Source organism: Esox lucius, chromosome 22 (assembly GCF_011004845.1).
Source record: "Esox lucius isolate fEsoLuc1 chromosome 22, fEsoLuc1.pri, whole genome shotgun sequence".
NCBI classification, from domain to species: domain Eukaryota; kingdom Metazoa; phylum Chordata; class Actinopteri; order Esociformes; family Esocidae; genus Esox; species Esox lucius.
Window position 1 is genome coordinate 13,899,180 of NC_047590.1, and position 13,423 is coordinate 13,912,602.

A 13,423-nucleotide genomic window follows, 5' to 3' on the forward strand; every position below is an offset into this window, starting at 1 on the left:
CATCCGCCTCAAGGTTGTACGTGTTGTGGCTTCACAAATGCTTTGCTGCATACCTCGGTTGTAACAAGTGGTTATTTCAGTCAAAGTTGCTCTTCTATCAGCTTGAATCAGTCGGCCCATTCTCCTCTGACCTCTGGCATCAACAAGGCATTTTCGCCCACAGGACTGCCGCATACTGGATGTTTTTCCCTTTTCACACCATTCTTTGTAAACCCTAGAAATGGTTGAGCGTGAAAATCCCAGTAACTGAGCAGATTGTGAAATACTCAGACCGGCCCGTCTGGCACCAACAACCATGCCACGCTCAAAATTGCTTAAATCACCTTTCTTTCCCATTCTGACATTCAGTTTGGAGTTCAGGAGATTGTCTTGACCAGGACCACACCCCTAAATGCATTGAAGCAACTGCCATGTGATTGGTTGATTAGATAATTGCATTCATGAGAAATTGAACAGGTGTTCCTAATAATCCTTTAGGTGAGTGTAAGTACCTCTGACTTTGGTCAGACCACTCACTCTCTTTCCAGAACCACATCAGCAATCTCCAGTCTAAAGTCAAATCCATAATTAGTTTCTTATTGCATAATAAAGTGTCCTTAACCTATTCTAAACATGTTCTTGTAAAAATGACCATCCTGCCACTCATGGACTTTGGTGATGTTGTTTGCAGGCTTGCTGCTAACATTCATTTCAATAAAGTACATGTAATTTATCACAGTGGCCTCTGGGTTATCACCCCCTTCAACACTAATCCTGCAATGTTTCCACGTTGGTAAACTGGTCCTCGCTACACAACCAAAGCCAGTTTCACTAGTACCAGCTCATCCAAATGTCCATCTTACACAAATCCCCTCTTTACACCTCAGCTCGCTCTTCAATATCAGCCTACCTAAGAGAATGCTGTACTCCGGTAGATAGCTTACACCAGAGGTCTCAAACCGGTTCCATGGAGGGCCGAGTGTCTGCAGATTTTCGCTCTCACCTTGTACTTAACTGACTAATTAGGTCACTAATTGGTTAGTTTCTACCCCCACCTGGTTGTTTAGGTCTGAACTGGGAACCAATTTAAAGGAAAACCCAAAAACCTGCAGACACTCGGCCCTCCGTGGAACCGGTTTGAGACCTCTGGCTTACACTGATCATCCCTAAAGTCAACACCTGCTTGGGCGTCATACTTTCAATTCTCTGCTGCTAAAGACTGACTGACCGACCATTGTTAAATAGTGTTGTGGTTAGAGGCGCGGACAGCAATGTAGTCGACTGGGGTTTGATCCACGCCACGGACCAAACAAAGAGTGCATTAGGATTTGTTCAGGATAGCCTAAAACCTCGCCGGCTACAAGCTTCAGTAACTACATTATAGTAAGCCTAAAGTAAAACTGTTTACGGTAATATTGCGATGGACAAACTGCACCGACAAGGAACCTTCCGATTACCATAGTTTAGTTCACATAGTGTAGTGGTTGGCTATTCAACTGTCACTGTTTTCTAAAGAAACAAACCAGCCATGGAGTCATTGTTTTCATTATAAGTACTGTCTAGCTATTAGCTAGCCATCTACATTAATACATTTGTTTCTAATTTAATGCATTGAATGTAGTCTTGCAATCCTGTTCTACATGTTGTTAGTTTGGATGATTGATTTGACAATACAGGATGTAAACAGACATCTGCTGTTTAAATAACGTAGTGGTTAAAGACAGTCTGTCTCATAAGACATCATGGATCGAATCCAGCCAGGGCAACAACATTCATCCATTCTAATTGTGGCCCGGCTGAACAAGGCTTGCCTGGTTTCTTATTTAAACTATCATCCCTTATGGTGGTTACTACCTCTCCTTATACATCTGCAAATATGTCTTATCTAACATGTTGTAATATATATTTTTTTACTGTCTTTGATAGTTACACATGAATATTAAACAAAGGGTTGTCTTGCGATCGTTATGCGTTTGCCCTTGTTATCATTGTAAATGGAAATTGGTTCTCAATCATCTTACCTTTTTAAATAATGGTGAAATCTAAATAAGTATAAGAAAAAATCTGTTATGTCAAATATGACATAAACCAATGATTTATAAAGGGTGGAATAAACACCGCTTTGTAAATCATAATTATAGAGGCAAGTTAGTTGAGGCTTCACAATGCTTAGATTCTGGGTTTTCATTCCTGGAACAACCCATTGTAATGTTTGCAATCAAAATTATAAGTTGTTTAGTGAAATTCAATCAGTTAAATGCTTCTTTTTTTTTTACTAATAAGGCACCTCATTACAGTACGTGGTCCGGGGAATTGAAACCATTATCTATGACAATGTGTTAACTACCTTATGAAGCCTCAAGTGAATATGATATACATAGCCTGCATAAAGCAGTTCTTGGGCCGGTTTTACAGACACAGATTAAACCTAGTGTAGGACTAAAAAACAAGCTCAATTGAGTTTTCTAGTGAACTAGATTTTTCTATCTTAGACCAGGTTTAATCTGTGTCTACAAAACTGGCCCCTTATGCCACCCTTCATAAATCACAGTTTTATGTCATATTTGACATAGTGGTTTATGTCACATTTGAAATTAGTATTTATTTCACACAGTTAAGCGATGTTAATGTTAACTTTTAATAAAGCATGACATATAGCTACAGATGCTTTGTAACTCATGTTTGTAGTGCTTATGAAGGTATTATTAAGCATTTTGAAACTCTGTGTCATTTAAATTATAACAGATTTCCTTATACTGATACACCTTTCTCCCTCCCCCTAACTTTCATCAGCATGTTAGGCATCACAGCAGAGGAGCTCTTTCCATTAGGTTTCTTAAGATATAGTCTGAGGATCCGAAAACACACACACGTACGTGCACACACACGGACGTACACACACCGCAAGTCTGATGCTCTTCAAAGCACTTTAATCTCTGCATGGGGTTTCCCCTAAGAAGATTAAAATGGTAAAATGCCCCCATCTATTTATTTGGGCACTGGGCTGTGAGGTGTCAGCCAGTGGGCTTTCTAGACAGCCATTAGACTCAACATACCTCAGTAAAAATCAAAGCTAAGTGCTCAACCTAAAATAGGCCTTCTGCTTAAACACCGCATCAAACAACACAACGATGAGTGCATTTGTCACTGAACAGGCAGATTGGAACGCCCCCTCAAAAAAGGCATAATTCCAAATAGGAACACAGCGTGAATAAAATGTACTAACATGGCAGAGTGTGCCCCGCTTTTAGTAAACTATTTAGGTTAAAGTGATCCGACCGTTTATGGATCCAACCGTATATTAATATTCTGGCCATCATGCGATCTACGAGGTGCAAACCTTAACTTGCACTGATGTCAATGGGAAAACTGCGGATTGTCTCTTAAGCGTTGGCGCTTGTGACACTATAACTTCCAAGAACCTTTCTCCTCCAACAACTGTTGAGGTGGCGCTTCCCTCCCAGTTCAGCCCAAAGCCTGGTTGTAAATAGCTCCGTAGGGGAGCGTTGTGTTCATGAGGTCTCCACAGCGCTGGAGGAAAACATCTGGAGTTACAAAGCTGTTCTGCTTTTAGCCTCTTTAAGAGGTCTGATCCAATGGGAGCTGCTTTTTTTCTCCAAGGCAAATAGTGCAAGCTTCCAAACCTCTACAAGTACCACTGACCAGTGTAAAGATTTTGGAGAACTGTCTTTAGGAAACCAGAATGAGCATTCTGGCTAAAATGGGATGGATGTGATCAGTTAGAAAACTCTCCGATTATATTTTTGGTATTTCTGTTCTGGAAACCAAACCCTACTAATCAATTAGACAGCTTTTGTGACCAGAGCTACAGCCAACGGTGTAGAAACCATTATAACAGCTCCGTCTCCCACAAGTTTTGCCACATGAAATGATTTGTGTTGCCACGTGCCTCACACTTGTATTTGATTTAGTGGCCAGATTTCCAAAGACAAATGGAATTTCACAACGCTGACGTTAAAAATGACCCTCCTATTCATCAACTTGTTTTTGTTTAGAACTTCACAATACTGGTTCACAGTACAGGCAATGAACAGCTCATTCCAAGAAGAATAATCCCCCCCACCCCCCCCCCCCACCAACCCAACCATCCTCGTAACTCTCAATACGCTGACTTGAGGACATTTCAGAAGGGAGAGCAGAGATTACTGAAGGCTGCGATGTAAATGAGCGTCAGTGATGTCCGCCACAACGCTGACTCTAATCACAAGGCCTTCACCTGCTGAGGTATCCCCTGGCCTTCCTGATCTGTATCTTCAGGACATGCCACATCCTGGTTTCTTCACAGTAAAGGCGCACAAACTGAACTGAGTCTCATCAGGCTTAACTGGCTAACCTACCCTGACATAATCGTTTTGGGCTGTCTATCTCCAGCAACACCACTGTCTTTTGACCCTGTGAGGACACCGTACTCTGCTCAGTGTGAGCCTGAGATTCTGAGCTTCTAGCGATTTAGGAATGCTGCTAGTTTAATGACCTGTGTGCCTTTTTCAGAGGCAGATTCCAAGCTGGTTTCCTTCCCTCTAACACCCTGTCCAGAAGGAATCCTGAATCCTTGCCTCATACTCTCACAACTCTCTCCGCAGGTTCTGCTTGAAGCAACAAGCGCTCGGCAGTGCAGTTACATATGGTTGTAATTAGTAGGACCTTGTTAATGTTGCTCTGTGCCTGGCATTTTAGTGAATAGAGTCCTTTTAGTGGTTATTGCATTTTCCTTCATTTGTTGAGTTTGGCTTTGTTTTCTGGTTCGTCTGGAATTTTTATCCTACTTTTTTTTTTTTTTTACCTGCATTCTATGTTCTGAATATAGCTTGGGACTGTTAACATTTTGGCATTAAATGCTTTGTGCTGCTATCTCTCTTGAAATGAAAATGTTTGTGACTGCATTTATGCTTCATTTTCATCTGGTTTACAAGCTGTTGTGCTGTTTCTGCTCAAACAATTTCCTTTGTGCTAATTGCCATGTCCGTTTTCTTAACAAGCTGTGAAACAATGCGTTCAACAGACACTACTGGGTCCTGACTTTTCCATGCTAACATAACAGCTCCAGCGTCAACAAAGAGACTGGTATTTTATTGACCTCTCCATTGTTACTGGGCAGCATTGAGTCCATCAGTGGCACAATGATCTCGATAACGTTAAAACATTATTATCTCTGACTGTCTGTATCTGGGCCAGATTTAAAGAGAGAGTTCGCAGAGCATTAACCTTTTCTCTCAACTGTAGTATTACTGGAAAGAAGGGCTCAGTTCAGTCAAACCTGTGTTTCTGTATCTGCATGGTATGCAGTAGGTTTATTTCCAATAGTAATGAACTCATCGACTGGTCTTTGGTACGATATTATCTATTATCTATTACCAGGGCAATCCTCCACCCTTGCAAATCTGCTTTAATTTTTATGAAATGTGAGAGGATTAATATTTTAAATAAAAACATTAAATATTTCTATGGCCAGTTTGAGTGAATCTCAACGTAAGACTAAGAATTACTGGATGCTGTTTGGGACTTCAACATGTTTATCTGATTCATTGAAGTGAATTAGATGTCAGTTAGGCTTTTGGTAAGCAAGGTTGTTGTTGTGGCCAGACAAATGATGGTGGGCGTGTCATCACCAGTGCATAGACAGAAATGCTGGCTCATCCAGAACCTCTCAGTACTAAAAACACATAGGGGCCGCTGCCATCTGGTGGCTGATGCTAGACCTGTTTTATTTTTGTTTTATCAGAAATGCTGTTTAAAGTCAATAGAAACATTGACCTGTCAGACTTCTATCTCATTAAAATCCAGCACGATCAGCTGGACAGAGTTTAGATCAATGATTCTGAGTCATACAAGGAACTTTGTTCTCCTCTTGGGGTAACTATTTACTGTCATCTGCATCTGTTGGAGTGGAATTCTCTGTTGCTAAAAGAATAATGGCTTAGGAAGAATATGAGGAACAACTGTAATTAGCGCTAGGGCACATTACTGTGTCAGCGTTTCCTGTGGATCGGACGATATATCACAGAAGCCAGGAGATCTCACGTAATAATTTACTTTTCCAAGAGTGAAAGGTGTTGTGCTAAAAGCAGGAAACAAAACAAAAGAGAAAGACTTTCTTGTTTGGGTTAGGTTTCTTACAAAACAATATTATAGGTGCAGATAAATTATATGATTTTATATGTATCGCATATTTGGCAAATTAAGACTATTCCATAATCCTTCCACTGTTAATTATAGGTCTTTCCAGAGCTATAACTATAACAAGCTTAGTGCTGATAAGTTGGTTTACCATTTTAAATAGATGACTGAAGCTATAGGTAAAAGTACAGCCACCTAGCACAAGCTAATGTAAACTACCTAGCACATTTATTCTCAAGATTTATTTACTCGGGGGGGGGGGGGGGGGGGGGGGGGTATAATATTATTTACTTTATCAACACTTTACTATTATACAAAGGTAAGACTAGAGGCTTTCAGGCCTAAATGGATTTGTCTTCGGCTGCTCAGTTGGAGGTAAGTTATTTTATGGTTTATTCTTAATTTTATTTTGGAGCCCTAATCTGATCACAGTTGTCACTGAACAATTTGCAACATACGTTTTTTTTGGTGAGGCAATCTGCTGTAGGAGCTCCAACATGGCTGTCCTATTGCCCCTCTTGTTTCAAATGTTTCACCAGACCAAGGATCAGCTGATGGCATTGCAACAGTTGTTGTTTCGTGTGTGTGTACATGTGTGCGTGTGTTTGTGTGGATCGTCTGTGGCTATATATCTGCAATGCCCCAGTATCTATGGACACTGCTGGGCTTCAAGAGGGAAGCGTGCGCTGTCTCAGCCTGTGAGTGATTGGTTCCTTCCTGGCCGAGGGCCCTGGAAACAGAGAATGTGGTGGAGAGCAGCGAGGGCTGAGAAGAGTTAGCAGGCCAGGGGGAGCTGTGAGTCATGTTGTAACAGTGCTTAATGGTGCACACACCATGCTGTCTGCCCTGTGCCAGCTCACCCTCTCTGCCAGGACCATCAAACCCAATAGCACTTGCTAGGGACAGCAGGACCCAGGAATCCAGGGCTGGATCAGAATCTAAGACGGGTTTAATATATAAGGACCGGTGACAACCAGAAGGAATCTGAACAAAGGGTCTTTAAGGAATAGTACTACAGCCGAATTAGAAAAGTATGCAACACATTTTGTGTCTGACTGTGTCGATCTGGGTGATGTGTAGCAGAGGTGAATCTATACAGTAATCAGCTGAAAATTGTGTGCGCGTGTGTGTGTGTGTGTGTGTGTGTGTACACATGTTTTAGTTAAGCTTGGTTATTGGTTACTGCGACATTCTCTAAAACAATGCTTTGATTGACGAGATCACAGTAACACTGATAACCAAATGCAGAAGGTTGCTGAGGACATGCATTGATCTAATTTACCTTCAAAGGCTTGTCTCATCCCCCAGCCTTCCTATTAGCCTATATTAGCGAGCTAGCTGCGTCCCAAACACAAACGGAAAGACGAGAACCACAGTCTGCACCGAGATAGGTGCCTTGTCATTTACGCTGTGATGGTAACGCTTTAGATACTCAAAGTATAATTTCATGTGACTTATTTTATGAAAGCACTGTTAATGTGCCATCTTCGCTTACTTCACTTATTTGGTCTTTTTTTTTTTCTTTCTTGGTTGAAGTTCTGGTGACGTCACTTATGCTGACTCTGGTAGTTATGGTGGTTATTGCAGGCCTATAGAATAGCGATGAGGGGAATGCTGTGTGCTTTGTTTTACTGTGATTTTACATCCAACCGGGTGAACTCAAATTGTGTTTTTCTTTTTGCCATTTTAAGGCTGAGGCGAGACTGGCAGCGAAGCGGGCAGCCAGGGCCGAGGCGCGGGAAATACGAATGAAGGAGCTGGAGAGACAGCAAAAAGAGGTGAGAGGGCACACTGCTGCACGGTGATAATACCTTCTACATGTTCATCTTGAAAAGGAACATGTCCCAACCTACTGTTTTCCCTCCCTCTCATCTCTTTCCTCTGAATTTTCCTCTGAATTTCCATGGCTTCTCTCCGTGACGCCCTTCTCCTGCCCACTGTATTCTGTTATAGATTTATCAAAGCCAGAAGGTAGGCTCCTCTCTTGATATTCTCTGTGCTTTCTTTTCTTTCTATATTTGTTTTTCTTTTCCGATCGCATAAATGTTGTTAGCGTCAGAACGCTGTTGTTGTAAGACCAGAAATCAACTGATGTCTCCTTTAAATCCCTGACCTGAATGAAATCATCTCTGTGTATAGTTTTGTGTACAGTTATGAGGGGTTCGACACGGTAACGAAGATGCTTTTTCCACTTCCTTGTCTTTCCTTCCTGACACCTTCCTTCTCCCCCTCGGATTTCCTCTTCCTCTCTGCCCCCAGAAATACTATGGGCTGGACAACAAATGGGGCCACATTGAGCAGTGGATGGTAGGACTTGTGGTTCAGAATGAGTGGTACTTACTGCCGGTAGAGACATGCACGCTTTTAGGCCACACCCCTTTTCTGTGTGTTGTGCACGTTCTCGTGTTGTTAAGTGTTTTCTATTTGGATGTCCCGCACCAAGTGAAGTATCTTCCTGGATATGGCTCAGCATAGGAACCGCAGTAGCTCGGCATGCAGATGCCCTCTAAGACAGTGCGAGGGAGGCCAGCATGTGCATTTTCAAAAGGCCTGCCAGCAGAAGCAAACCAGACAGAGACCGAGCTGATCCTCATTCCACTAGATCCTGTAACACCGCGGGGGAGGGGGGTCTCCCTCGCAGTCTGACAGGGGCTGGGCCCTCTTCGGGGGCATGGGGAGGATTATGGCCACGTCACATGACCTAGGAGTTTACAGTAGACCCTCCTCCCCTCCGCCTCACCTCAGCCCCCCCCCCCCCCCCCCCCCCCCCCCCCCCCCCCGCTGGGCTAACCAGTGGCTGTCTATCTGCATCCGAGTAGGCAGCGAGGGCTGTAATGTAGATTAATGCATGAAAGTGAATGGGTGGAGGTTTTGATTTCAGTCGATTTGAGATGTTCTGCTTCCAGGTCAATTGACTGGAATCGAAATGTATATAGCCCTAGTTCCACCCCAGTGTTCCCGAAATCCAGTCCTGACTTCAGGCAGATATATTAGTGGGGGTGGGGGGCTCCATAAAAGTCCACATCTGGGGGCAGAACCAGGACCAATTCCTCACATTCTGACCTTTAAACTTTCCACTCATACTTTGTTTTCCTCTCTCTTTCCGGGGCCTTCCAGGAGGAGAGTGAGAGGTACTCCTCCCGTCACTCCCGGAGAAATACGTCGGTCTGTATCCTCCCTTTCCTCTTTGCTTTCCCACTCAAATGTGACAAGGAGAAACACCATCTTCACTAAACTCCTGTCCTTTCTATATGTTGTAGTTCGTTGTAGCTTTCTGTATGTTCTAGGCTGCCTCTATGCACAAATCTAGAACTAGGATTACTCATTGGGTTAGGAGTCAAACACCTGTCCGTAGGTCCGTGGCTAGGGGCAGCTTCATCCTAAGTCTCTGGGATCAATTGGTAAAGTATGATTTACTGTCCCAAAATGTCCTCTTAGAATATTTCTTAGCACCTCTATCTCCTGGAAGTTGCTAGGGTAACACCTGGGCTAAACGCAATGGGATTTACAGTTTCAGATCCTTCAGATTTCCCCAAACAGGGAAACCGAGCCAAATCAGCTGTTAACCATACACACTCTTCTATTGCATATACGTATTTTTGTTGTTTGTAAATTGACCAATGACATCAAGCCGTGATGCAGTCCTGTATAAACATGGCCCGCGGTGTTCAACGAGATACACGTTTCTCCCGCTAGCCCCGAACCGTCCTTCGGCTGTCACCCCGGGCCTAGAAAGAAGAGGCCGCGTCCTGTGCATTGTTTAATGGTTGTCTCTGTGTTCATGTCTCCCTCTCCCTCACAGGTTTCAGACGATGAGGAAAGAATGTCGGTGGGCAGCCGAGGAAGCCTCAGGGTGAGTATACTGACTTGCATGCTTCTTTAACATCCCATAATACGAGGCCCGATCTATAAAGGTTCAATTTCAAGTAACCCATTGACCCCCCCCCCCCCCCCCCCCGTTAATGATTTACTTCAGGAATGTGAGCAATGCGACAGGATGGGTTGTAAAGGTCTTCCCTTCGTGTCGTGACTCTACAGGTTGCAGGGGTCACGTTGTGATGCATGCGTTTTATAGCCACAGTTGAAATGTGGCCTTTGGAACATGTGCTTCCAAGTCTGGTTGGTTCTGGTGTGGCCTCGTTCCAGCATGGGAGATGGCGAGGGAGACCCATCTGGTGTGCGAACGCCGCCTGGCCTGTGAAAATCACCTGTTTCAGCAGGGGAGGAATGGAGGCAGTTGAAATGGCTTGTGACTTAACGTAACCACCAATGTTATCAGGGAGCCTATGTGCAGGGTTTGGCTTCCAATGGGGTTGAAGGATATTATACATTTTAGTAGAATTCATGTATAATGTTTGGATATCCGTAATATACTATTTGGCTTAGCAGCACATCGCCTCAGCCATCGTAAAAACCCTAACATAACATATCATACTGATCTGCGTATAGTTGCGTAAGCCTCAGAGACCTGCACCGTGTGCTAGTCATTTTACTGAGAGAGCAGTCAGTGGGAGACCATGGGCAGGGTGTGTTCTGTTCCTGTTTTGGGGCTGGGTGTTGACAGTAAACTGAGCTGGTGAATGTGGTTTAACAGGACGGCCTTGTTGTCGCCTGTATCCTCACTGCTTTCGCCTTGTCATAACAACTGTCGCAGATGAACACCTGAAATACCAAACAGCCGTCATAACATATCTGTGCCTTGTCAAAATGTATGTTGCAAAAAATATATATATGTGTGTGTGTGTGTGTGTGTGTGTGTGTGTGTGTGTATTTTCAAATCTCTCGTTTGACATGCTTTGAGAAGTAATGTCTGTATTCTTAATTTCTCTCTCCACTCTACACCTTTCACTCTTTTGTCTTTCTCGTGACTGTAGGGAAACACATCTGATCTGTACTGCGGCACCAACTTCACACCCTCTCTCAAACATCCACATTCCACTCAAAATGGCCGGGTCTGTCCCAACTCCTTCACCCCTCTCTTTCCATTTCCCCACGGTGCTCCGCCTTCTTTTACCCTCCTTTTCCTCTCCCAGTTTCCATGCCGCCTTGCCTTCACCCTGTTGTTGGTATTGTGGAATATGACATTATACTCTGAGAACAAATGACAGCTTTTCCCAGTTTGAATCGCACAGTGTTGATTTGTGGATCTGGAACTTGTTTTCCTCTCTCTGTCTTTAGCCCTCCGTGCTCTTTAATGACGGCCAGCGCTCCCACAGTCACAGGGTTGGTTCATGTCTTTCCTAATGTCCCCTGGTCCTTCACCACCTGCATAGCCAGTAGATGAACCCACTGATAAACCCATAGATGGATAGATAAACCTGTAATGTGTCGCTACTAGCGCCATTTTCAACCATGTCGGAATGGTTCGTTAAAGGGGAATATTTATTTATTTTTAAACCATCATACAGGCCCTAGACATTTTATTTCCAAAATACTTTGATGTCATGGGGAGAACGTGGGACAGGGGGAATGGTGGCTTGGAGTGGGCATGTGAGAGAGAGGTGAAGTCTGATACAATGCATGTGTGTTAAGTGAAAGCTGATAGAGTGTGTGTGTGTGTGTGTGTGTGCGCGTGTCTAAGTTTTTCCGTATATACAGTACACTATGTCCATACATACGCCCCTCTACCTCTGCATGCTGAATGAGGCCCCTGTATTTGTGAGTGAGTGTGTGAGAGAGAGGTGAAGTTTGATATTTTGTATGTGTGTTAGGTGAAAGCTGATATAGCGTGTGTGTGTGTGAGGTGAAGTCTGATTATGTGGGTGTGTGTGTGTGTGTGGCTCTCCTATCCACAGGGCTCTGTGTGTGATGAGGCCTTGCACAACAGCACGCGGCGCTTTAGTGGCTCCATCTCTCGCGGTGTAAGAAGACCTGACGTCCCTCTCGCCCCGAGGGGGCATTTCCTGGCATGCCCGTGTTACCCCGTGACATCATGGGATCGCATTCACCTTCCTTCTAGAGGTCTACTGGCTACGCAGGCTTTTGTTCCAGCCCGACTCTAATTTGATTCCCCTGACCGAGAAACAGTTGAGTAGCAGTAAGATGTATTTAGAGCAGGTCCGGAGCAAAAGCCTGCACGTCCAATAGGTTTCCAGGAGGACTGTTTGGCCACGTCTGGCGTAGTCCTTCTGCATGACTGTGAAGTCAGACTCTGTTTCTAGCAGGGTCTTTGTCAGGTTTTTTTTTGTGTCCATAATGCTGATTTGACTCACCAAAGGAGGAAGTCCCCCTTTCGTTAGTTCATCGCATTGCGCCCCACCATGCAGTCTCCCGTCTCGTTCCGGACATTCGGAAACAAGGTTTTCCCCGCGTACGTCCGGAACTTGTAGTTGTTGTCCTACATCAGAAGGGAGGCTCGAATGGAAGGTATGCATGGAATGTGCGAATGTGGGAACCCTGAGAACGCGAGGGCTTACGTGGCATGCCCTTTGTGCTGATGTGGGATTGAGTAGTTGGGGCGACACACCCTCTGCCTGAAGAACTACCAGGGAGTAGGTGAGCAGGTTTTTAGTCCAACACTGCTGTAACACACCTGATTCCAGTAGCACCTCAGCAGGGAGGCCGGCCTGCATGACGCCGTCATCATTCCCTGTCCCTGTTCCGTTTTTTCCCACTTGCGGATTTCAGGGCCGCAGGAGAAGGAATCCGTATTTCTTTACTTCGCAGTGCCTGTCTCTCTGTGTCGACACCCTCTGTGAACACAGCGCAGTCACAGTTCAGCTGTGAGCGTTGCGCGGAGTTCTTCCGTGAAGTCGGGCGTCCGCATGCTACTTGTACCTGTTTCGGGCGGTGGTGGGGGTTGGTCTGACGAGGGTAGACTTGGCTGTCCAACTTGTTTCGTTTCGTCTTCTGCTTTCTGTCCCTGCCTGCTCACCACCTAATCTGTGTCTAACTCTGTGACTAACATCTCTGTCCCTTTGCTCATTTGCTCTCCTTCTCTGTTTTCCCTTTTTTTATCCGTCGTCTGTTTTGCGCCAGCCTTCGGACTACAGTGGCTTTCTGGGCTCAAACTCCCGGGCCTCGTCCAGGGCCAGCTCTGCCCGCGCCAGCCCAGTGGTAAGCGCCCTACATCTGTCCCTCCTCCTAACCCCTCTTTAGCCCTTGCCACACATCGTTTTCATTGTTCTCCTAAAAGACTTCTCACCTAATATACTCCCAACCTAATGTATTGTTCAGGGAAATGAACTGTTGTGTTCCTGTTCTGTGTAGTGTGTACCCAAGACAAGGCCTGTAGAGTGTTCAGCTCCCTTATGCCCTCTGGTGGCCATTATGAAGACTGTTGCTTGGGTTCAAGCTCAGTTTGTGG

The 13,423-nt window shown here is 44.6% G+C and overlaps 1 protein-coding gene across 10 annotated transcripts in view; it reads left to right on the top strand.

Moving 5' to 3' along the window:
* lrrfip1b (leucine rich repeat (in FLII) interacting protein 1b) overlaps positions 1-13,423 on the top strand; it is a 28,899-nt gene that overhangs the window by 6,122 nt on the left and 9,354 nt on the right. For 3 of the 10 annotated variants that reach the window (XM_020042448.2, XM_020042451.2, XM_020042454.2), the window contains exons 2-10: positions 7,809-7,895; positions 8,071-8,088; positions 8,377-8,424; positions 9,235-9,282; positions 9,920-9,970; positions 10,992-11,069; positions 11,296-11,340; positions 11,913-11,978; positions 13,096-13,173. In XM_020042448.2, the coding sequence (XP_019898007.2) occupies positions 7,809-7,895; positions 8,071-8,088; positions 8,377-8,424; positions 9,235-9,282; positions 9,920-9,970; positions 10,992-11,069; positions 11,296-11,340; positions 11,913-11,978; positions 13,096-13,173 (519 nt within the window). Of the gene's footprint in view, positions 1-6,918; positions 7,149-7,808; positions 7,896-8,070; positions 8,089-8,376; positions 8,425-9,234; positions 9,283-9,919; positions 9,971-10,991; positions 11,070-11,295; positions 11,341-11,912; positions 11,979-13,095; positions 13,174-13,423 lie in introns of those variants that run through there. The other 7 variants (XM_020042450.2, XM_020042452.2, XM_020042449.2 and 4 more) reach the window with 7 other exon arrangements.